Source organism: Triplophysa dalaica, chromosome 12 (assembly GCF_015846415.1).
Source record: "Triplophysa dalaica isolate WHDGS20190420 chromosome 12, ASM1584641v1, whole genome shotgun sequence".
Taxonomy (NCBI): Eukaryota; Metazoa; Chordata; class Actinopteri; order Cypriniformes; family Nemacheilidae; genus Triplophysa; species Triplophysa dalaica.
The window spans coordinates 7,561,937-7,587,181 of NC_079553.1; the positions used below are offsets into that span (position 1 = coordinate 7,561,937).

The 25,245-nt window shown below is 36.3% G+C and overlaps 3 protein-coding genes and 1 long non-coding RNA gene across 7 annotated transcripts in view; 1 reads left to right on the forward strand and 3 right to left on the reverse strand.

The window, feature by feature from the left end:
- The window catches only part of bcam (basal cell adhesion molecule (Lutheran blood group)), a 41,919-nt gene extending 39,075 nt beyond the window's left edge, over positions 1-2,844 (forward strand). For all 4 annotated transcript variants that reach the window (XM_056762514.1, XM_056762515.1, XM_056762516.1 and 1 more), the window contains one exon: positions 106-2,844. In XM_056762514.1, the coding sequence (XP_056618492.1) occupies positions 106-111 (6 nt within the window). In that variant the 3' untranslated portion in view covers positions 112-2,844. The remainder of the gene's footprint in view (positions 1-105) is intronic.
- Positions 2,845-13,766: 10,922 nt separating this feature from the next.
- Positions 13,767-16,159, reverse strand: apoc2 (apolipoprotein C-II). Its single transcript, XM_056761626.1, has 4 exons — positions 16,048-16,159; positions 15,420-15,482; positions 14,452-14,605; positions 13,767-14,280 (listed from the first exon to the last, which is right to left on the reverse strand). Exons 1-4 carry the CDS (start codon positions 16,142-16,144, stop codon positions 14,184-14,186), a joined length of 411 nt encoding a protein of 136 aa, XP_056617604.1. The 5' UTR covers positions 16,145-16,159; the 3' UTR covers positions 13,767-14,183.
- Positions 16,160-17,240: 1,081 nt separating this feature from the next.
- Positions 17,241-19,230, reverse strand: LOC130433174 (uncharacterized). The gene is made up of 3 exons (XR_008908547.1): positions 18,314-19,230; positions 17,952-18,082; positions 17,241-17,736 (listed from the first exon to the last, which is right to left on the reverse strand). It is a non-coding gene; the product is annotated as an uncharacterized LOC130433174 (long non-coding RNA).
- A 1,393-nt stretch (positions 19,231-20,623) lies between these two features.
- Positions 20,624-22,295, reverse strand: apoa2 (apolipoprotein A-II). The gene is made up of 4 exons (XM_056761637.1): positions 22,172-22,295; positions 21,909-21,945; positions 21,260-21,488; positions 20,624-21,158 (listed from the first exon to the last, which is right to left on the reverse strand). Exons 2-4 carry the CDS (start codon positions 21,943-21,945, stop codon positions 20,999-21,001), a joined length of 426 nt encoding a protein of 141 aa, XP_056617615.1. The 5' UTR covers positions 22,172-22,295; the 3' UTR covers positions 20,624-20,998.
- Between the last annotated feature and the right edge of the window lie 2,950 nt (positions 22,296-25,245).

The following is a 25,245-nucleotide window of genomic DNA, read 5'->3' on the forward strand; positions in this document are numbered from 1 at the left end:
GACATCTGACCTATTGTGAAAACCTTTTGTTGAAAACCTTTTTTTTTACTTAAAAATATGATGGTCTGAAAAGCAACTTCATTAATCACTTTTACCCAATCACAGTGTTAAAGAAAGAAGACAACAGGAGGAATGCAAGAGGAGATGAAGCGATGGAATTGGAGCGCTGTTTTTTCTTCATGAACATCAGGCTACATTGAGAAGAGAGAAGATAATTTCATTTTAGCTGTACAGTTTTCTTTTTTGCAGGTTGGGGTGGGGGGTTGGGGGTACGGTAGGAGGGGCAATGATGTTACACTGAGGGTGGGTTTCAATTTGGAGGAGGAAGGGGCATAAATGTAAATCTGGCATAATTTTGATAAGGGCACCTAGTGTGTCATGATTTTGTAATCAGGTCAGTCGTGAAGGTCTGGGCAGTAGATATCTGTGGAACAGAGCACCAAATAAACACCAGGTCAGTGCTAAGCAAGCAGTGTCAATTAACTTATATACCCCAAAACAAAGACAAGAAAATCACTAGACACGGAATGCTATTCTTGTTCATACTGTGCTGCACCCTGGTCTATTAGAACATGACGTAGGCCAGTTTAGCTACCCCCTACATTAACCAAGAAACTGCACTTACCTATATTTGTATTTTGAGTCCTTCACATACCTGTATACATTACATGGCATTATTCTGACATTAGCTGCTTTGGTCATGATCTGCATGGAACACATTGAAACGCTATAAACATAATACACTGTCGAACTGTTTGCATAAGCTCTTCCATTCGTATTCGCTCCATATTCACATTTTTGCCCTTAAATGTTTTAAGTCATGCCTTAACTAGCATGCTCATTGCTGTTCTAATGTACTACATCTTTAAGAATCGAGCTTAAATTAAAAGGCAGGAAGTGAAGTGAAGAGAAGTGAAATTCAGAATTCGAACAGAAAGCATATGAAACCATTTATCAGAATTCGCAGTCATTCAGCTCGAGTCCGAGATGATTGTTGTTTTTGAAATACTTCAGAGTTACAGAACTGAATCAGCTCATTTCCTCTGTACTGCCCTGGATTCCATTCTACAGCCCAAACATGTTCAAAGACTTCAGTAATGATTAAGCATGAGCTACTAGGAGGGCAGGTCAGGGTTATCCTGTAAGTTAAAAATGACAGACACACATCAGAAACGATAGGGCTTAGATAGGGCGATAGAGTTGATTGTTTATATTCCTACTTGTGCTTTCCTTTTTGTATTATCAAATATTCGAAAATGATAAAAAAAATGATCTGCATATTGAGCAAAAAAGCAAGTTGGTTTCCGGCATACTTTTCTATTCGTCTTTTTCCCCAGCACATTTATCTACATAAGGTCATTGTATTCAGATTATGTATAAACAACTTAAGCCTTTCTTAAAGTTGACCCAGGTTGATACTTTACCCCAAGAGTTTCATAAGCAAACAATGACTGTAAGAGGAAGGAGGTAAAGAAGAGCAGCTTGTAACATTTGAGGGATGGGGCCGCAGTTTCGTTTTACTGTTGTTTCTGTGTGATCAGCTTTTGTTATTTATCATTTTTTATAATAACCACTTTCATTTAGCCTTTGTTTCTTTTTTAAACCAAATATATATGATTGAAGATGACACGCTGTAAAAATGATTTCTGTTAACTATGATTTTAGATTTATTTGTTTTTCATCTGTATGTATCTTTTTCCTCCGTGAAAGCACACTGTTGTTCACGTGACACAGCTGGACGACTCTAGAATCACTATGTTGTTGAAAGACCCTGTCATTTTTACCCACTTCCCTCAACAAGTTGCGAGCCTTGTTATTTTCCTCAAATAACAAGTTCTTTGAGATGGATCAACTGCATGTCGGAACAGCAAACTGGAATTATGATATTTAACAGTTTACTCGATGGCTACAAAAACATTCACCGTTCTTCTCTGAAACAACCAGTGATTCTAGACTCTCTAATTGGCATCATGGATGCAGATTAACTACATTTGGATAAGAGCATAGAAAGGACTATGCAGACATGGGCTAGAAGTTGGGATGGGGTTTGTTTTGGTTATAACACTGTTATTGTTTTACCTACTGAGTCTTTTGTGTAGTGGAGAGTGTTCTAATTAATTGGTATGAATTCATTGTCCTATAGAAACATCTCTGGGAATCATCATGTGGGAAAGGGAAACTCCCATTTTAAACACTGGAAAAATAAATAGTATATAATAGCAATTTGTAAAGCCCTTTGTTTCCGACTTGTATGCTTAATTTTAATCTGAATGTTTTTGAGATCATTTACTGATGTACATTTTGCAAAACGTAGCAATGGGTGTGCTTTAGCTTTATGGGAAATACATTCATACCAATGAATCTGGGCACTCAACATGCTGTAGGTAAAAAAGTGTGTGTTTTTTCTAAGCGGTATATGTATGTCTTAACTACTGAACAGTTTCTTATATTCCTGTACCAATTGAACCGGTCTTACAAGAAAGAACATATGATGTCATAGCTTGTCGTTCAGATTGCTCAAATTGTTTATGCCCTCCAGGTATACTGTATATTTTGTGGTACGCATTTGTGAACTTTGTAGCTTGTCTTCTGATTGGAACTGTGTAGAATTTATACTGCCAAAAAAACAAATTCCAAAATATGTGCCTCCTGTTTTATGTTATCTCAAATAATTGATTTTAAATGTTCATTCTATTGAGTTTCCTTTAAGGCTTTCTTGTTTATTCTTTTTTTGCTAATAATGCGGATGTATGTGGCTGAAAAATACACCTGTTTAAATGGTCAGGTAAGTGTATGGTGCATGATTTTGTTAATCATTAAACTATGCGAAACCCCCTTAAGGTATTTCCACATGTAAAGACAGTATTACCTTTGAGGACAGGTTTTACACACTTCCGTAATTTAAAGACATTTTACCATGATCACTACAATATGTAATCTGATAGGCGTGGGGTTTGGATATTCCATCTTTGTGGGAATGAACCGACACATTCAGGGATATACTTTAGGCTATGGGAAGTTTGCTCATCATTTTACTGCTAAAAGTTACCCAGACCCCATCTGCACTGCAAACAAGTCCCTACTCAAACATTCAAATCGTGTTTTTAGCTAATTTTAGGGGAATTTACTGTTTTATGGTTTTGATGGTTGGGTGTAAAATAACACAATAAACATATCATTTTACTTTAGAAAAAAAAAATTACATTTGTTTTTGTAGCACAGCTGCCAGAATGTAACACTTTTACAGGATTTATTGTACAGTGTATGATAGAAAGCATTCTGGCTTTTTTTATAAGAAAACCTTTTGAGATATCTCCCACCACGTGTCAACACAAGCAGGCTGGCCACCAGGATTCAGGGAGCGCAATGCAAGTTATAAGGTTGAATCCAGGCATGTAAACACATTTTGTGGGACTCAGGACAATGTTTCATCCATACAATGAAGGTTACCAACTTTCTTCAAAATATCTTCTTTGTCATAAATGATGACAAAATATTAATCTTTGGGTGAACTTTGCCTTTAACTCACTGCAATAAATTCAAGATGTACAACAGGATTCTTTTTAAAGAGCACGTATTTGACATCTGTATACTGCCTCGGGTCTGACTATCACTCCATGGTGTCCACATGAGTTTGAGGAATGAGACAGATGTACAAATGAGAAAAAAAGGGTCATCTGCAGATCCCTCTTCATTCATTGATTTTGTCAGTTCAATCAGTCTTCAGTCAGACCTAAGCTTTTCCAGCACATGCACTGTAAAAAATGCCTGTGAAATTAACGGTAAAATCCTGTTGTTTTCACACAAAAACCCTGTTATCAGAAAGTGTCTGTAAAAAATACGGAGAAACACTGTAAAATTGTCTGTAAAATTAACAGCAAAAATTCCATAGTTTTTACGGAAAAACCCTGTAAAAAAATGCTGTGAAATTAACAGTGAAATTCTGTAGTTTTCACAGAGAAAACTGTTGTCAAAAAACGTCCATAAAAATACGGATAACACTGTCAAATTCTCTACAAACACTTTTATCACCTTCACTTACAGACACCACTGTCACTTTATTTCTGTTGCACATCTACAAAAGTTCTAATTGAAAATGAACACAAGTTTACATGTTGATGGTTTTGTTGAGTCACCATTATGGTGATGAGTGTTTGCTTTAGTTGTGGTCTTGACCCTTTGCTTTCCATGTGAAGAAGTCTTTCCCCAGTATTGTCATCTATGAGTTGAAACACACTGACTCAGGTGGGTGGAAAGCTCAGATAAAGCTAACGCATTAAATTACTTGTGTTGGTGGTTAAGTACATGTTCAAGGGTTTAGGTAGTGTTTCTAAGTTACGTGTTGTCCTCATTGATGATACTGAATGAAATTAATTAATATACTGAATGTCTTTAACAGCACATCTAACACATGATAAATGTTCTAGCAGATATCTAGAATATAACAGTTTGTCTCAACAATGGTGACAACAGAAAAAACCTCTAAAGATAAACGCAATGCATTCTGGGTATCATCAAAGCACAAAACTCATCAATGACTCCCAGCATGCATTGCGGCTGTAAGCTTTTCATTTGTTAGTCACCACTGTTGAGATTCATACACTGATTCTTGATGTCTGAGTCAAAGAACAAATGAAAGCTTTTTAACGGTCAAATACTTTTTATATTGTTTGTTGCATGAAATGTGAATTTTAAAAGTAGATTCATTGAGGTGTTTGTAACAAAAAATACAATAAGTAATTAAACAACATCCCAGATAAAGAGTAAGTACCAAATCACACTTTCATTTGATGTGATTTGCTACAAGACTATGTTTCATATAAAACAATGTCATAGGAGCACAAAGAAAACTGTAAACTTATTTATGACGGCTGAAAGTGGCCAACTAAAGCAAACCCTGATCACAAAAACGGTGACTTTAAATAAACCAATAAAGCATCAAGTCATGGCTGTTATGCTGCAGTCCCTGTGAAGCAGAAGTGATGATCGTCTTCAGTATTCTGTCGTGTTTCCAAAATGAATAGTGGGTGTGGCTCATGTTTTCTACTGTGAATTGATTGGATCAATAAAAACAGGATGTTCCCGTAATTTTACGGTAGTTTGCTGGCAACCACAGCTGCCTGTATTTTTCCGTAAAAACTACGGAATTTGTATTTTTTCTTTTCTGACATTAAATATTTTGTGGGTCACCACTAAGCTGAAGAGTTGAGTCTGTGTTTAAGTCACGGTCAGGCAAAGATATTCTGATGTCATGTGCATGTTGCTTTGTTTAAAAGTGACTTTAATAATGAATTACAAAGAAATAAATTAAGTAAATGTAATGTTATCACTTTTATGCATTTGGACCAAGTTTTCATTTTCTATAAAGAAATGTTGTTGATATAAAATACTAAAATGTATTAAGTTCATTCACAGTTTGAAGTTCGTGCCCTGAAGTTTTAAACTGCAAAGCTGTTTACATTCTTTTCCTGTATTTTTTACGGAATTTTACTGGCAACCACAGCTGGCGGTATTTTTCCGTAAAAATTACGGAACATTTTTTACAGTGTGGGGCATAACATTTTAATACTGTTTTATATAGTTTGAACAGAAGGGAATGGAAAAATTATCGAAGATGGAAAATGTGTAATAGAATAAGAAGTGGAACCCTTAACAGATAATTCCAGATACGTGGACGTACTTGTAGAGAAAATTACTCGAGAGATTCAGTGAATAAGAGAATGTGGGTGACTATGCTGTATCAGATACTCTCAGTCACGTTGTTATGCATTTAATTTACTTAATGGAGACACTGATCCATTCCATTGATTTAATGATGATTCTTCCACATCAAAGCGAGTGGCTTTACATCTTTCTCCCAATGCTGCTCCACGCTGTAGTTCTTATTACTGTGTGAGTGATTGAATGAAGACAGAGATGCTGCACTTTTACACCATTTGAAATGTGTGAGTTTAATTTGAAAAATGTAATGTTATAAAAAATGTTCTCCATTTAGCAAGAACATAACTGAAGACAGCCTCTGCGAAAGAGAAAGAGACAACTGTGCAATCATTGCTGGAGGTCTCATAGCCTTGCCGTTTTATGCTGTGAACTGAAGTAGAGAGACCTCTTTTTCAGACAAATGTATACTTGTTGAGACTGAGGAATAAACAAGTGCATTTTAGACAGAGGTCACATTCTTGTAAATGTTTGGCCTTGAGGTGAAATCTCTCATGTAAACATGCTTTGTCTTATGACTTTTAGGAAAAACATGACCATCAAGATTGCAAATATCCAGATATGTCTAAATTATTAGGAGCCATAACCTCAGGAATGCTTTTACAGTCCTGCTGCCCACACACACTGTCTTAAAAGTGAGGATGCATCCTCAGTCATCAGCCTGTTTGATTCCCCCTCCATAGACTCACCCTTCTTACCCATAATGCCTTTCTGTCATAGTAGGGGGGTTTAAGGCATAATTTGTGAGGTATTTCTAATTGCAAATGTGCCTGCACTATGTTGTATGTACACTCAATTTGCTCTTTAATGATGCATTGAGCATAAGAACTCTTCGTTTGCTTGTTATCCTCAACCTTGTGTTACAGCCCCCGCTGTGTCAGGGGTTAAAGCAGAATGTTATCAAACCAGATTAGCTAAATGATCTCGCTTTGCTACTTCAAGTGAGACATTTTTTTAATTAGCTTCCTTTGTGATGAGTTCATTCTGTTTTAATTAGATTTTGTGACTGATGAGAAGAGTATTGTGAATAAATGTGATTTTTTTTTTTCGGGTAGAACAGGGAGGGAGTTTCTCATGCAGCAAAGACGAGATAGCAGAAAGGCCTTGACATTACTCACATAGCTTAACCCTTTTTTTTTTTATCACCACTTTTTTCTTGATTTAGTCAACAGCAGTCAACTCATGGTGGTTATCTCTACCTAGGTCATCATATATTTATAGAATACATTTGTGTTTGGGATTAATTTCTAAAACAGCACTGCGTGTATGAGTTTGTATGTGAATTTCTATAGACCACTTCGGATGATGTAAACAACGCTGGTCCAGAATAACTTCTTGTTTCAGTTTTTTTACCCATTCACTCACCCAGGATAACGCCCACCAAGTTACGCCGCTATTAGAGGAACCAAGTGAGTTCCCCATAGAGTTCAGAAGACCCTGCCACACACCAGCTAATCAAATAAAAAAATACAGCTACCGAACAGCCAATCAGAAAATAGCATTTCTGGATCCATGTAAGATTTAGATATTCCCGCAACAACAACATTTACTTTCTGATTCCAACGACACATTCTGTGATTCACGGGCTCGCGGATGCGACAATGTAGCGGCACCATTCTTTTCAAAACTGGGAGTGCTGTATTTGTGACGCATCAAATAAAAGGACATCATCAATGTTAAAGTGGAATGTTTTCCAGTACTATGTTTAATACTTCACAAACAAGTTGAAAGAATATTATAGATCGTATTTGCTGATCAACAAAGAGTACACTTACTCCCCATTCACCCCCTCCTGCCCACAACAGGTGAGTAGGTGGCTAATAATAACTAGTTTCCACATGACCACTCCCAAATCATGTGACAGATAGATAGAGAGATAATGGTTAGTGTTGTTTATTGTAGGTCTTTGTACCAGGTTTTGAGGCCTTCAGCACAGGGGTTGTTGGCTCCTCTGATTTTGTTCTTTTTCGTCAAAAGAGAATTTGTTCGTCATGTGAAAGTTAAAACCAAAAGCAGCTACCTGGACACACCAATAACCAAAATCTTTCTTTTATTGGAAGCAGAAAATGAATAATCACGGATTGAAGTTTGATGGACATTTGACAAAAACTTTGATCTGTGGATTTGACAAAAAATAACTTTTATGAGCATGGAATTCGTAATTTTGGACTTTTATCTCTTGGACTAATAAGATGAGACTTCTTCTCCTTTATGTTGGAAAATTAATGTAATGAATTTCATGTCTTCGTGTAAGTGTATGTGTATATGTAATTATTGATTTTTTTGATAATAATTAGGGGCTGGTAAATGTAGTCAACATGAAATGGTTAATCCATCACATGGTTTGGGAATGGTCATGTGGGAATTGGTTATTATTAGCAGGGCTGCACATAAGTTTTTCTATCTGGTTCTCAAGAGAGTACAAGAGGATTTGTTTTGTTGCTCACATTGCACATAGTGTGACAAATTATATTTACCTATTAAAAATACAAGTAACAAAATTGTTACTTTTTAATGAACAATAAACAAAATAATAAAGTGGGATAATACTATATTTATATTATTTTAAAGTACACTTAAAGCACAATGATAATGTATGTCTTCTTGTTTAAATACTAATTTTCAACACCAATTTTGAAACCTGCCTTTTTGGTTTTTGGCAGGTTGCTGGGAAGTGCACTTGCGAGCACACATGGAGACTTGCGGTGCAGAGCTAGGATCGAGTATAGCATAGAGAAACACAAGCTGCGTGCAAGTGTCAAGTTTAAACAGCTTGTCCTTTTAGAAAGTTTAAGAGAAGCGGTGCTTTGGTAGACGTGCAGCGCAGTGCAGATCCAGACATTCACAGGCTGCAAGTGCCGCGTGCTTCTCTAGTAACGGAAGCAGAACCAACAAAGCACTGGTTTGGAAGTAACTTGAAGGGTAGTCTGGTTTTGAAACCTTTTGGCCTTGTTTACATCTATGAACATGCGTCTCAGATCTCCGGTGGCCATTAATTATGATCATATTTCCAAGAATGGGAGTCTGGCTTTGTTATGATACTTTGTATCCCTCGCTGTATCCGTGTTTTGCGTTATCCCATTGTGAATCACCCCGAGACAGATGTTAAATTGTTCACATTTAAATTGAGCAGTGTTTAAACAGACCTGCACTAGTGGAAAAAGGTCAGCAGTGTTTATAATATTTATGTTAAATGAGCAGCCACTCCTATGTCGTATTTATTTACTCCTTAAACGAAATATGTCAAAATAGTCTTGTTCATTATTGTTTGCCTCAGAGGTTTCCTTGCCATGACATAATGCCATGACAAAAAAAGTGCATTTTAAAATCTGAATTCCTGTAAGTGCCATTATACACAGCTGATGACAGATACTGTCATTGCTTTCATGTACAGTGTGCACAAAGGTTTGTGTGTAAGTGTCCTGTAAAGTATATCTAATCACTGTAACCTTTTTGTTCAAAACCTCTTTGGTTGTCAAGCCGCCAGAAAAACATTCAGGATGTTGTTGTAAAATGTGAGTTACTTATATTTAAATATATCCTAGGGTTACAAGTTTCCTTTAGCATTCCTTTGTGCTTTACACCACACAAACTCACACAATGTCTGTCTTCATGAGCTGTTCTGATGCATTCATGCCTTTCGGCGTTGTTTTCCCAGTTTTACACACACACGCACACATACAAAGACTCAAGAGAGGACTTGTTGAACACCACTTTGTTTCTTCATTGAAGGCTGTTTCATGCCCCGTAAATCAAAGTAGCAAAAATAAACTGATCGATACATCCCGATTCCCCATATCCGCTGGCAATACATGCTGGTTTAAATGCATTGCAATAGACTATGGTGATAAAAAGGGTTCTTTTGTGTTCTCCAGGTGAAGAGTTTTCAGTGATTATGCTGCGGTTGGCATGAGTTGGAAATTTAAATTTAAATAGATGAAAGATAATATATCCTTGCCAGCGGGACACAGAGTCATGCCATCACAGAGGCTGATTGAGATGTGGGGCAGTCATCGCAGATACAGGTTCTCTCCAGTTAGATTTATGCTAAATCGAGACCAGCGTTTGATCTCTCTGGGTCCTTAACATGCAAAAAAGCCAACTGCATGCAAAAGCAGAATGAGTGAGTATAGACTTGAAAATTCCAGAGGTGAGCTCAGACTTTCCATTAGCTCATGCCTTTTCAGTATTGTGGTAGGATGATAGAGCCTGTCTATTTTATAGCAAAACAGAAAAAAAAGAGCTTCCCAATCCATTATCCACTTATCAGACATATTATCATGTTGGTAAACCTAGAGCCTAAATGCATGCTGTTATTATGAAACGCTTGTGTCCTTTTATATAAATACACTTGAGATCAATATGGTGGGCTGACACTATAGATCACTCGGGCAGTATTAAAAGCATCTCAATGAAACCATTAGAACAGAGAACTCACTTATCGGCCGGCAAAAACAGTGATGGGGACAGTATGGGTGACGTGGTATGGATAAGAGTTTATACCACCAAGCAAGCAAAAAAATAGGGGCAGGTGGTCTTTATACCATTCAAAATCAAGAGTTACTTATACAACAGTTTAACTACCGTAACAGGTCTAAATGGAGGCATAACTGAAGAGAGAGAAAAACACAATTCTGTTCTGTAGCTGGTTTAGGGGAAATAAGAGAGGGGAGAGCAGATGGAGAGATGGTTAATTGAGACCGGGGTTTGTTGTCACAAAGTCTAGCTCTATAATAACTGTAAGGTTTTGAGTCAAAACATTAACTACACAAATGTGTAAAGTTGATTTTTACATTACTTTAGTTCGGGATGACAAAGACGGATGGGCAGGAAAAATTTGTACCATAAACGGAACGTAATCACCCCTCTCTGTGGCTCTCTCAGCTGTAGTTGAGCTAAAATGTGTTTATGATGTGCTTCAGTTTATAGATAGTTGTATAGACACAGATATATATGGATGGAGATTGATGAATGAAAATAAAAAGTTAGTTAGGTGTATTATGTGAGGTCTGTTAATGGTGTCCATCACTGAAGTTCTGTCTGGTTTTTGTAACTGTCTGTGAACAGTACTGGAGCAATATTATGGAATGCTTTTCATCTCAATGTATTTGTAACCTGACATGTAGATAAACAGAAAGGAATTTGAGTTAATGTGTGAGATCTACTGGAGTTATGCAGGTGGAATATAAAATAACAGATGATGGAAGACATACAGAATGATATATAATGAAAATAATGGAGAATGGAGAGAGGTTGGAACAGGGCAGGGTATTTCACAGCTGAAACAGATGCACTTATCAAAAGACAGATGAGGGACCGGGATGGAAAGGCGGAGATGGTTCTGTTGGAATGGGTGATGGGTGGAGGAAGAGATAGAAAGGGAGAAGAAAAAAGAGAGATGGATGACAGTAAAGAAAAGACAGATGGTGAAGCGACTCCAGTTTGGTCTAAGTATTAATGGACACAGCTGTCGTGTGTGTGTGTGTGTGTAGGTGTGTGTGCGCGTGTGGCATTCCTAAAATGAAATTTTAAAATACTTACTATTGACAAAGTATTTTTCTTGTACTGGAGATGTTGAACTCATGGTGTCAGGGTTTTGATTGCTGGCGTTTAAGGATTGCCACCAGCCAATAGCGTTGATCTGGTTTTAGATTGACTCGAGATTAGAATTACCTGGACTGAGAGTCCATGAGCAAGAATGGCAGGTTTTAAATCATGTTATTCCAGGATCTTGTGTCAGCTAAGCATCTTCATGGGAACAATGGGAATGCTGTGGGATAGCTATATGAATTAAAGACCACCTCTTTGGAAATCTGCTTCCATCTGGTGGTGAAGGAAACAGAAACACTTCAAACACAAAAGATCATGTTATTAACACTGGCTAAAATCTTTAAATGAGCTCATTAAACCTGAAATGATTACTGTACACAACATCACAGCTTCATAAACAGGTGTGTGTGTGTGTGTGTTTGTGTGATTGTATGTGTGTGTGTCTGTGTGTGTGTGTGTGTTCGTTTTATGTGTGTTTCATGAAGCATTAATGGCTTTATCAAAGTGAATTAAGCATGAAGGGAAGAAAAGCTGAGGTATCCCAGCGGATTTCACATCAACAGAAAAACTGAGTAACACTCACTCAACACCTGAGAGCAGAACATTAGCCTGGAGGCTCTCCTCCAGATAGAAAACCCATTACAGAAAGGACACATTAGCATAGTTGTATTGTTTTCATATTCCTTTGCTTATTATTGATATATTTTGCTGGCACTGCCTGCAGGAAAAAGGCTTATACGACCACACATAAGAACAGTTATGTTTTGGAACAAGGGATGCGCTTTTGTTTTTGTTCCAATTGGAACCTTAATTTTAGGAATTATATGTTTTGTGTGAACCTATAAGAATGCGGACTTAGTTTAATTAATCTATGAAAGGGTTAGAACTCAACATGATGATGTTTATGTTGACATTTAGATCAAAACACAGCAGTTTTCATTGAAGCACTACTTGGGTAAGTACGGGCACACATAAGCAAACCAATTAATAGAATGAAAGAAATGTGTTTGTTGTACATAATTGACTTTTTAATTTAGTGACTTCATCATAAGGGGAGAACAAACATGATTTACAAATTGGTTTTTAAATGATAAACTGTTTAAAAGTAGAAAATATTTTATCTGAACATTTCTTGCCCTGGCTTATATCATGATATCTCTGTGTGTTGTGATGTTTACTTTAAACAAGGTTATAAAAGGCTGGAGGTGCTTTTATCAATAAAATGTCTTGTAACATCAGTTAATAATTAAATGTCACTATTGCATAATTTACAAGTAAATGTTACAAACACATGTTTGTGTTTCTTATCTGGCTAACACTAAAAAGTGCATTGTATAGAATACGTCATTCAGAATGGGGTATATGCACACGGAGCGAAGACGTCGTTCCTCTAAAATCTCTGCCAGCTCTGATACATCCGGCACCACAGGAACAGTGGCGTTTCGCTTCAGGATGCTATGATCACGATAAACAACGTGAGGGTAATTATTCAAACACTTCGCCATACGTCAACAACCCCAAAGGAGAAGCACTTTAGGTTATCCGTTTCAAGATGCATCTACGAATATATAAAAAAGCAATTCGCAACCTTGCCGCTAGATGTCACTGACTGGACATTTAACAATGCTCACCCGTAGTGCTGTAGGTTCGCCGAAATGTGAACGTTTTCTTAATAAACACATCGTTATCACTTGGTGAAAAATCCCCTTAGTGCTATGAGAGCGGAAGTGACCTAGATGGCAGCGATTTTAGCGGAATAACGTCATCGTCCTGTGTGCATATACCCTATTTGTTTGACTGTTTTTTTTTTACTGTCATAAGGATAAGCAATTATACATGTTCTTAAAGTGATAGCACACCTACAAATGAACATGCTGATCTTAAACCCAAAATCGCTCCAAACCCAAAGTCATTTTCTGGTGTGAAACATTATTAAAACATTTAGCACATAAGTAATTTTTTGCATGCAATGGAAGTGTGTGGAGAACAGGGACAGCTGTGATCATCATGTACTTTCTGGCATAATAAAGATAAAGATAATGTGTGAACTATCACTTTAAGGATAATCCAAACCAACCAACTGTGTTAAGAAATAAACAAAAAATAATAAAAATTGTGTTGATCAATTCTGAGTAACAAGATTGTTATCATTTGAAGATTGCAGGTGTCCAAATAAAAAAATACTCTTAATTGGAACCTTGCTGGTGCAAATCTTTATCAGAAACCTGTTTTCATGAATTCAGCTGTCGTCTTCGAGCAGGTAACACTACTGGACGGGCTGTGTCTGTGCCTGTAGAATTGTCTCTTTGTTTGCAATGTTAGAATGTTAGTAAAGCAATCCTACCTGTGAAAACTGCAAAGACCTGGTAAAAATGTTTTATACAAGGACAGTGAAAGTATGACTGTAATTTTGCAGAATTTGGACATTTCATAAGAAATTTCTTATGTTCTACGATAGCATTGTTTTGTGAGAGCAAGAAAATAAAGCTACATAAAAATGTACAAATGTGGAGTTTTATTTTAATGTGTTATTAACTATGGGTGCAGAACCTGTTAAAGTAGATATAATACATATATTTCTTTAATTTACACAGATAAACTACAGTGAAACAGTCAATGATTCTGTGTTAACCTTGATGCCCAATAGAGGGCACCAGATAGACAACAGTAAGCAGCAGTAGGGTTTACAATCTCCATCCAAAAAGAGCTTGAACGGTAATGTGCCTTTGCAATATATTGCTTTTTAGTTGACAGATAACCTTTGGGTTATAACAGTTATATCTTCACCGTAGACTGCGTGGTCTTCGTGGAGGATTAATGTAATCTTGGTTCCAACGTATAGTCACTCTGGACCAGAAAGAGATTGAAAAGTTCTAGTGAGGTATTCTGCTACATGTTACAACATAAGAGTGCATTTAAGCGGTGTCGTGGGAGTAGAGCATGTGGTACAGTTGGTCACCGAAGATGCCAGAGTAGGTGGTGACAGCACGAACCGTCTCATCGTATGCGTTCCTTTATGCAGAGAGAAATACATATTGTCAAATGTAATCAGATCTTTATGATAGCTTCAAAGTCAGAGTTCTATATCATTGAGCATGTGTCATAATAAAATGCTACAAATGTCTACGTCTAAAACCCTGAGAAGAAGTCACTACGAGAAATAGTTTATACATATGGACTTACTTGGCTTTCTGTTCTATCTTATAACCCTTGACGGTCTCAACATAACTGTTGGCAGTGTCAACACTCTTGTCATAGTAACTCTTTAGGGTGTCGATCACATTGGCAAAGGTTCCCTTTTCCTCGGCATCTCTGGGCACCCGAAAGCTGTCCGCACCTGCAGGGGGCAGTTATAAGTTCAGTGCTCCGGTCATTTAGGCATTGTGATATCAGTTAAGTGATTCTGGGCATTTTCCAAACGGAAGTGAGCATCCCTATGTCCAACTCCCAACGAAGGGCTGAGCACTTGAAGTGAACTCTTTGTAGGGTGTAATGCTTTATTGTCTCTCGTGAATGCATTTGGAACTCCCTTCCCAATGGGAATGACTGGCCAAATGTTACCTTGAAATTGCCGCACGTGCATTCTGAATCCAGTGCTCTTTTCTTGAAAATTAACAACATTTTAAATACTTCTGGTTGAATTTTGTGTAATTATGTTTTATTCCCTTCTTTTTCCACTATTCTTCACTTAATAATATAAGTGAAAAAGGAAATATATGATAAAAGAAACCTATAAACAAGTACCTATTTTGAAACATATTAAACATTCTTTCCTATAAACTAAATGATCTTATGCTATATTTTAACTGACATATTTATCACTGACAATAAGAGTGTAAAACAAATACGAACTGAATCATTCTACTTACATTTAGATAACATCAAAATCCCGCTCCTTATTTGCCTCAAAATGCATCCCAAGACCTCGTAATCCAAGATCATGGAACTCACTTCCTTGAAGTGACCATGGCATGTACCCTTCACCAACGGACTTCTGAAAGGGCCCTTCGTGAAGGGATTCAGGTGTTCACTTTTCTTTGGAATGGCCCATCAAATGGCATCCCCTTCGCGAAGGGCCCTTCAAGGTTGCATAAATGCCGTTTGGAAAATGCCCTCTGTGTGAATGCTTGCGTGCATGTGTGTGTACTTACTGAGAGCCAGCAAAGCAGTGAGTACTGTGATAGCCAGTAGCTTGTTCATAATGTCTGTCAGATCTGAGGAATTTGGTACAACACTATTTAGAACATGGCAACACAACAAGTGTGAGAATATAATGGTGACCACCAAGGGGAACATTTGCCACATTACGAACACCAGTATAGCAGTAATTTATAGTCATCCATATAGTGCAAACACTTTATATTGTTTATGCTGTTACATTAGATCTTAACGTTTTGACTGATTTTACTCAACATTGCAAGTGATTTCTTTTGCTAATTAAAAAAATGTTGTTTTACTTTGGGTTTGGCAAGAAATTACATCATTGTAATTCAAGGCATGAATTGAAGACTTAATTATATTCCTTGCATAATTGCACAGTTCTATTATATCTCATTAAACAAATTGACACATCTATATTGTTATTACTTTGGTGATATTACAACTTTTTAAAACAAACACTCAATTCGCCAATGTCCTCAGTATTTCATCAATACATTTGATAGTCATGTGTATTGTAGAAATACTACAGTTTTATTCGACAGGTGCTGAGTAATTATTCATCCTAAAATATGTTGAATTATGTAAACATTTACTTTAATACAATTAAAAAATACTTACAGTTTCTCCTCAGAAGTAGATGTGTCAGACTGAGAGCAGCAAAAACTCTTTGGCATATCTTATATATGGGCGCTGATGTATTGACCTGTGAACTCATGTGCCAAAGTGCAAGTCTTTCAGAGAAATGTGTGAGCGTGTTTATTTCTTTGTGCAGCTGTGTTTTCTTTAACTGGAGGTTGTAAGATAAAACTAAACCGTTGAACAAGGAGTCTCAAGAAGGGGGTTCACAAAAATGTAGAACTCTGAAAAATAATCTTTGAAACAATGAGAACTTTAAGGACAATTCAAGTTTCCAATTAAGCGGAAGCATATTCATTTAGACATTATAAAATGTCTCGCTTTAAGGCATTTAATATATGATCGTTTGAACAGTTCATTTAGCAACAAAAACAGAGAGATTAGGTTTATTACAAAATATTAAAAGTGGATTTTATTTTTCCTTAAAGTGTAAAAAACAATTTAATTATGTCATTTGGGTCCACAAACAGAGATTATAAAAGGGATCCTTGTTTAAAATTGAAGCCGGTTTGTTTTGCGCAATTGAATTTCTACACGTTTACAATTGAAGTCCCAAGTCTGTTGACACGTCATCCTGATTACTTAAATGTTACTTTGTCCACGATATGCATATTTAGCAGTTCAAATCATGCCATGGAATTGTTTTGGGCATGCAGTGAAATCTTTTGTCTGTTTCAGTTTCAATGGAAGGATTCAGATGTTGTAATGAATCATGAATGAGCTAACAGACAGTGAATTGATGGTGAGATAAGACTTGAGTGAAGTTAAAGAAATCTCAGTTTCTGTGAACTGTAATAATTATCTTATCAGTCTTGTTCAATTTATGAATATAAACTTGATGTTTAGTTAGCTGAGTGCATAGAATATTCAAAATCTTTGATTGTCTAATCGCCTTAAGAACTTTTTAAGCTAAGTTTTCTACTTTTTAGTGTCAATAATGTCATAATTAGGTCATTTAAATCTTTTAAAACAAGATGCTTTCTCAGTATAAAATAATCAATGAGTAAATAAATTAAAACTACAAGCTTTAATACATTGAATTATAAAAAGCTAAAACATAGAATAGGAGCAACTTCTTTGTTTTGTCTTTTTTTATTTACATCTAATGAGTTCTAAAAAAGAAACAAATTGTTAAATGATTATTGTTGTGTTTCTTTGGTGTACACTGTAAAAAAAATCCTGTAAAATTTACAGTAAACTACTGGCAGCAGGGTTGCCAGCCAGTTACTGTAAATTGTACAGCCACAGTACTGTAATTTAATTTACAGCCATTTACTGTAATTGCAGAATACAGGAAAAACTGTAATTTTGAATAGCAACAGTATAATGCTGTATTTTTTACAGCAAATTGCTTGATTTTAATTTACTTTATTTAGAAGAAATACATAAATCACTGTATATCCAGTATGTTTTGCATACTGGATATACAGTGTTTATTTTTTTTTAATTGATACAAAAATACATTACAGACAAATTGTGTACGTTGTTGTACATGAAATAATTTTATTCAGTAAGAACTTCATAGTATCCAACATGGCTCTTTAAACACTCATGTTTAAACAACACGTTAACCAACATTACCATCATGAAACAACATTGCAAAACAAGGCCCAAGTGAGTCTGTAAAACGGTCCACATCTTGATCCATCAGAGCACAACAAGTAGCTGGAACTATGGAAACGAAACAAGAGAATAATGTTAGATATTCAATTTATAGTCAGAGAAAAACAGAGGACAACATCTACAGTCAGAGAATAATAAAATGATGTAATTCAATGATGAGATCTGTGTGTGTGTGTGTGTGTGTGTGTGTGTGTGTGTGTGTGTGTGTGTGTGTGTGTGTGTGTCTCTGTGTGTGTGTGTGTGTGTGTGTGTGTGCTTCTTACTTTTCATCGATTACACTGAATATTCATCATTGTGTTTAGAAGAGCGGCGACATGTGGGTTCACTGCAACCTGTTTCTTCTGTATCCTGGCATTTTAGATGACGCTGCTTGTTCCACTCTCTGGATTAATATCTACAAAGAGTCAGGAAAAACTAAATGTTATATATTAAATGTACAAAATATATTATATTAAAACACATGAATTAAATCATCAGCTTGCTAGTGTTAAATAGGGGAGACTTCTAAATAATTTGCCCAAAAAAATTGCATCTCTCGTTGAGAAATATTGTTTTAAAGGTCTTAACAGGTATATAACATTAACATATCTATAAAATGCAGGTAAGGAAGTTGTTCAATTAATACCTTTCATTGGACTCCAAGTACATGCTGCCCCATCCTGGTACTCAAGCCTGAATATGTAACATGCTATGAACAGAGTGGGAAGGCCAGACATGAAGCTGTGCTGAGCACCGTCACACACAACCTAACCTTCAGTAGTCAGCATCCAGTGGCCTGCAAGTGTGTTCTAAAACAAACAATACCACATGTGACAATAGTAATAGTTAATAGTGACTATACAATTATCTTTAAGCATTTTACATTTAAACTACATTTTAGTATAAGTGACTCTACAAACAAACTCTAAGCAAATTAAACAGAGTAACTTACACTTAAAACCGTACTTATACAGAAATGTAATCCAACTAACGTTAGGGATGTCACGGTCAAGAAATTGTCACACTAGTATTTTGTAACGGGTCTCACTCCCACCCTCCAACGGTCCTATTTGGGAGACAGGCCTGCTATACAATGAGGGTGTCGCTAACGTCTTTTGCTCAAGCTCTCAGCTGGCCTCCGATACATAAACTGTATATCTAGATGGTTACGTACATTAATCACTTTACCGGGCTATCCTCCGTGAACATCGACTTACCTCAAGCTATGGTGACTCATTTTAATTTGGGCGCTCGATTTAACGGATGACTGCATTTGCAAATTTGAATTACAACACAAAATAATCACGAGCGAGTGTGGTATCCCAACTGTCGAAGCATGTAACTTTTACCGAGTCTACGGCGGGCGCGATGTTCAACATTAAAAAAACAACCGTCAACTTACTAATACAATGAACTGTAGCTCGTCACATACCGCCTTCACTCCTGGTGTGAACAAAAACTCTAAATAACATGAACAACTTCTGTCCTCAGGTGCTATAGCGACGGAGAATGTTTGAAATCTTACCGCGACGGCGCTGCTGAAACCCCGCAAGACTCCTTCGGTCCCCGCGGATGGTGTAGTATATGTAACAGTACACTCAATAAATACATTTATAGCTACATCATTTGCCACAAAATGAATATTAACTAGATTTTCTTATGAAAATAGGGATGCACAATATATTATCGGTCAAATCAGGATCGATAATAAAATCATGCCGACATATTACAGCCACTAAATCTTTTAATCATTACTTCGTTAACATACTGTATATATACTTCTCCTGCTCTCCATGCTGCCGCATGGGCGTGCCACATTTTTTTCCAGGCTAATTGTCCAATAAGGGACTAAGGAAAATTGTTACAAAACAGTTTTATTTGTTTGACAAAAACTTTCCGAAACGTTTACGATCGCTGGGGGAGTGTATTGAGCACAGAAATACTACTTAATACGCCCAACTCGTTTCTGACAAGTTGATCATGTTAAGCTTGAGAAGACAGCGCGTTTAACATTGTAAACAAGTCAGAATGCGTGACACATTGTTGCAGCACCCCTTTAAAGAATGTTGAACTAGTGTAAAGTAGGATTTTTTAGAGAACTAAATACTTTGTTTTCTGCAGTCAGTGTTTTTAAATTAAAGTAATTGTCCACTTTTTGCCTTTTGTTTCAGGCTCAGAAAAAAAGATAATATAAAAAACTGTATATCGGTCAGCATATTAGTTATCAACTTGGAATGTTGAAGAATTAGTTATCGTTATTGGCCCATATTTACATATCCGTGCATCCCTAGAAAATAAGACAGCTGATTGCCACAATGGCAATTCAATTATTAAATATTAAATACACTGTCATTCAAAAATTAAGGGTAACTTTTCTGAAATGTTTTCATTATCTTAAAAACCTTGATCTGAAGGTATATATCTGAATGTTTGAAAATGTTAAAAGGAGTGATGAATTAAAATCACAATTTTAACTAGAGCTTTTGTTATATAAACAGAAGGCTCCAACTACACAAACTGCTATCCAAATCAAAGCAGTGGGCATTTACTTATAAAGTCTTCAATGCGGCAAGCCAATTAAAACCAAGCGTTTGCAGAGCTGGCCTCAAAACCCTTGTAGAAAATAGCCTAATACTTATTGATTTCAATGTTTTTGAATGTGAAAAACCATGCAAACGTCATAAGTATACCCCATATAACAGTATAAAGCAATAAACAAGCACAGTTCATGAGACCTTTAAAATGTGAAGAGACCTTTTTATCTGAAGGTGTGTAAAATGCATGTGTTTGTATTCAAATTTTGTTGATTTGTCAATAATATATAATTCTTAAAAGACACAGTAGGGGCTTTGGTCAACACTGTGCAATAGACTAAACTATTAAATAATGCTTCTGTATTAGGGTACTATATTAAGACACACTTTACATACTTAAACAAACATTCACCGTTACAAAGTTTGCATTATCCAGAGATCTTTATTTAGAGTCTTTTTGTTTACTTTTGAGTCTCACAAAATCACACAATACTCATAACTCTATTAATGCTGGACTGGATGCTATTCTTTCTTGCAATGAACAGAACAGTATCAAATGCACAGATACAGTATATACACGCAAAAAATGCATTGACATAATAGCTGGGCTGGACACGCAGCTACCTGCCTTGCAGTTTCATTTAGAATTGGATCCAATTATTTTAGCTGTGGAAATGCATGATGTAATGCATGTTTAATACATATTATCTGCATATATAAAATAAGTCTAAATTGAACATGGCTCGGATGATCTTTCCTATCTGACAGAGTCAGGTGTTAACTTATAATAAGAATAACTAATCCTCAGCAGGCATGATGGTATTCAGGACTGGCTTGATGTTGTTGATGGCGTTGTCCAGGGTTTCACCAATGTAGGGTCTCAGATAGTAGCCATAAGCACCAAGAAGACTCAACCGAGCGTTATCCACAACAGGCTGCAGCTCTGAGCCCAAACCGCTGGAAGAACAAAACAAGACCACCATTTTACAAACGTGAAATATCTGAATGTAAAAGAAATGAAAATGACAGTGGGGGTGTATTTAGTTTATAGTGATTACGTGAGGATCTTGATGGCGCTTTCCACTCTTGGGCGTTTCTTGATTTCATCCATGGTCTCTTTGGCTAATTTTCCTGTTGGTGAGCTCTCCATCAATGGTTCGACAGCAGCTACGAACTTAGTGTAGGCGTTGACAAGCCTTTTGAAGAATACGGCCTTCAGCCCCTCATATTTCTCCACTAACTCCTTGTCTGGCGCTGGTATGGGTTCTGCCCACACACACACCGACACTAAAAGACAAAAGACAATGCTTTTTGAGAATGCCTAAACTAGCCAAATATGCAAAGGTGCTGATCAGTTTCAGTTCAGACGAAGGGGATACTGAGGTTCTGGAGTCTTGCATTAGCTTGCAACGAAACGTTTGGAGCAGATAGATATATTTATACCAATGTTACTTTATCATGATAAGGAAGTTATTTGAAGAGTAATGTGTAAATATCTTAAATAGACTGCCCGGTTCTTTTTTTACTTTTTTATGATTGGCATAAGTACTATTTGCCATTAAACAGTGTCAGTCAGAGACAAAGAGGCCTCAGGCCCTCTGTTTAAATGTATAGTAACTTTGTTTTTCAGGGGTCTCTTTCTTTATGCACCGATTATTGAAGAGGTCTAGTGAGAAACTCTAAAGAGCCCAAGAACTAGTATCTTACCTTGGAGTGCAAGAATGAGAGCTAATGTCAGCTTCATCTACAAGGGGAGAAACAAATTGGATGTCATATACTTGCTGAACATCTTCAGAATATCACCAATTTTGCAAAATTCAAATGCTGTAGATCTGCACACAGTCATGTACAACGTCCTCCATAACTGTATCTTGTAAATAAGCAAAATGTTGTCACACTAAAAAGAGGCATTTGAATAGTTTTCGTGCAGTGATTTATGCATGCATAAATGACAGGAGCAGTTACTTTACCTTTTGTTAGTAAGATTCCTGTAGAGAGAAATGAAGGACTGGAGTCAACTGGACCAGTTGTCTGCAGTTATACTGTCTTGCATCCACCCCTATATCTATCTGACCACTTGACCAAACAGACGTCATCACAAACACACACATATGCATACACAATCTTTCCTAATCGCACACATCTGCTCAAACTGCATGCATGCACACCCACCCACGCAGATGGACCTACTGTCCCTAAAGGACAAACACACAGACATACTCAAAGTCCACTGTTCCCTGTCTGTGGATTGATGAGATGGTAGAGAATGCTCATGAAATCTTTGATCAAAGATTTGTGTGCATGTGTTCCGTTTAAATCGTGTTGATCAATATTATGTTAGAGATTCACAAGATGCCTTGCTTACAAATGTCAGAATGCGTTTTTGAAAACGCTTAGCCATGGATCACTTTTGACTTTATTCACTTATTACTTGCATTTAATGTTTTAGCACTAAAATCATGGATTGACCTTATGTTAGAAAGCTGTTTCGTTTCTCTTGCAACCCTGCCAGAATCAATATTTTTGGACTTGATGTACATTCCAATAAGGGTTAAGCAAAGGCTGTCCAAAGGTTGTGAACAGCTTTCCACATACTCAATAGACAGAGCTAGACGCAGTGAACTTTCAACTTTGGAACATAACGTGTCCAATCTATAATATGTGGCCTTATTTATTTATGTATGAGTTTTTTCTGTTATATTATTGGTATGTAATATTTAGTTACTGTATATCATATTGTTTTGGCATATAATATATTTTCTAGTTTTATCCCTCTTATTTAGTTCTGTGATATTATTCAGTATATTATTTGTTTCATGTGCGGATGAAATGTGCAGAAAATGATTTCACCAACAACGTTTTTAAAGAAGTGTTTTAATGTATGAATGTATGCATTGCACTGTTTGACAGTTTTATTAAGTTTAACTGCAATGGAATGACTCAAATCGACAATTGGTTTGTGTAATAATTGTCAAAGACCTAAATCCTGAACAACATAAAATGAGTTTTGAATGAAGTTTATCAGGTTGATCTAAAGGTGGGCACTCTATTTTTTAGTTTCTCCCACAAAGAGCTTGTACTGCCTTTAGCCCATTCTACATAAGAGTCAGCAGTCTGTTTGAAATGTTCCTCATAGTACATCCCAGCAAAGTCAGCCACTGTGCTGCCAACATTAAGGACTTTAGCCTTTGTTTCCCTATCACAAAAAACAAACATAAGTGAACAAACAGATAAGTGAAAAATGTAGAACTCTTAAATTTCTCTTCAAGATTATTTTCAATTTGACTTATTTGTGAAATGAAAGACAGAAATGACATCTAGCAGTTCTACCTGTATGCTTGCTTTGCTCTTTCTAAAATTCCAGCAGTTTCCTCCGGACTTTGAGATGGCAACGGGTCTGATGCTATCATACATGCTTTAAAGGACCACATATTTAAAAAATTAAAAAATTATGTTGAAGAACAAAAACATTTTTTTTATGTATTTTGTCATAAGTGTGTCATAACCACAGTAAAACATAAATGTATAAATAAAATACAAATGCTAAACATAAGCAGACCTTGCAACGTCATGATCAGAACAAAGAGCATCAATCTTGACATCTATAATAAAACAATCAATAATATTATAATTTAACTAGTATATAGTTTAATTGTAATTTTTGATGTCTTGTTCATTAGTGCAGTTTGATACTGACAAAAAACTATTTAGACATATATGTAGTAAATGTACCTTCACAGATCTTTTTCTCTTCAATTAAACCGCCTGCTTGCTTTGTCACTGTTGTTTTTGTGATGAGGTTGTCTAGGGTTCAGTCAGATTTCTTTGAGCGATATCTTGGTGCAGTAGTGCTGTATTTGAATCAATTCACATTCCGAGAAACAGATGACAGATCATTTCTGAGCTGGCACTGATGATGTTTGTTTGGCAATGGCCATGTTGCAAGCAAATGTGAAATAAAGCATTTGTTGAGAGTGTCCACAAATGTTTTTGCTATTAATGATAAATGTTTTAATTGACTAAAATGGCATATAATGTCCTGTTTATGGGTTGTGTGTTTGAGGAAATCTAAGGTGAACCATTTGGGATCAAAGTGGGGTGGGCACAAAGCCATTTGTCTATTTTAAAAATAAATATTAAAAACCGTTACAGCACATTTTAAGTTTTGTGTGTGTGTGGGGGGGGGGCTAATATTGGAATAATCTATAAAATAGATATGATCAGAAGATATTATTGATAAATGCCATGTTCAAATTGTAATGTGTTGTTGTTAAGAAAGTAACTGAAAATCTGTTTGTTAATTCCTGAGTAATATTTTTGTGTTTACTTTTATTTTTATAAAAGCTAATATGATCATCCACATTAAACAGCTTACATTGTTTTAACCTTAAACCCGCATAACCTACATAAATGCGGTTTATTTAAATGCTGTTTATTTTTCACTTTCATAGAGACATTTGGTAACGGGATGTTATTCTAGGAAAAGATCACTGAACCTGAGAGGTTAAAAATATTCATGAATGTATTGATCATTAACAGAGGACAAACAGCGACTTTAGCCTGATGTGGCCTGATGGTGGAAGGTTGTTGACTTCTAGTTGTTTGTACATACAGGTATGTTTACATTTACACATTTGGCAGACACTTCTGTGCTTAGAAACTTTCTGGCTATATACCGTTTCTTTACGAATGAATTGATGGTTGAATGAATTTGGCATTTATACAGCGCTTTATTGTGCATTGCTGAACACCCGAAGCGCTTTACAATCATATGAGTGGGGTCTCTCCTCACCCACCACCGGTGCCATCCATATCAGTGTGTACATCCATTAGAAATCAAAACTGTGATCTTGGTTTTCCTAGCACCATGCTCTAGCAACACTCTATACTCTAGCAAGTATTTGAATGTGTATACATATTCTAGGTTGGCCTATGGGTAAACTTGAACACTGTAAATAATCTGACTTCAAAATGTCCTCCAACAAAGGTAATAAAGTATCTAGAGGAAATGCTTTTTTTAGGGGGAGTTTATTATTTTGTTAAT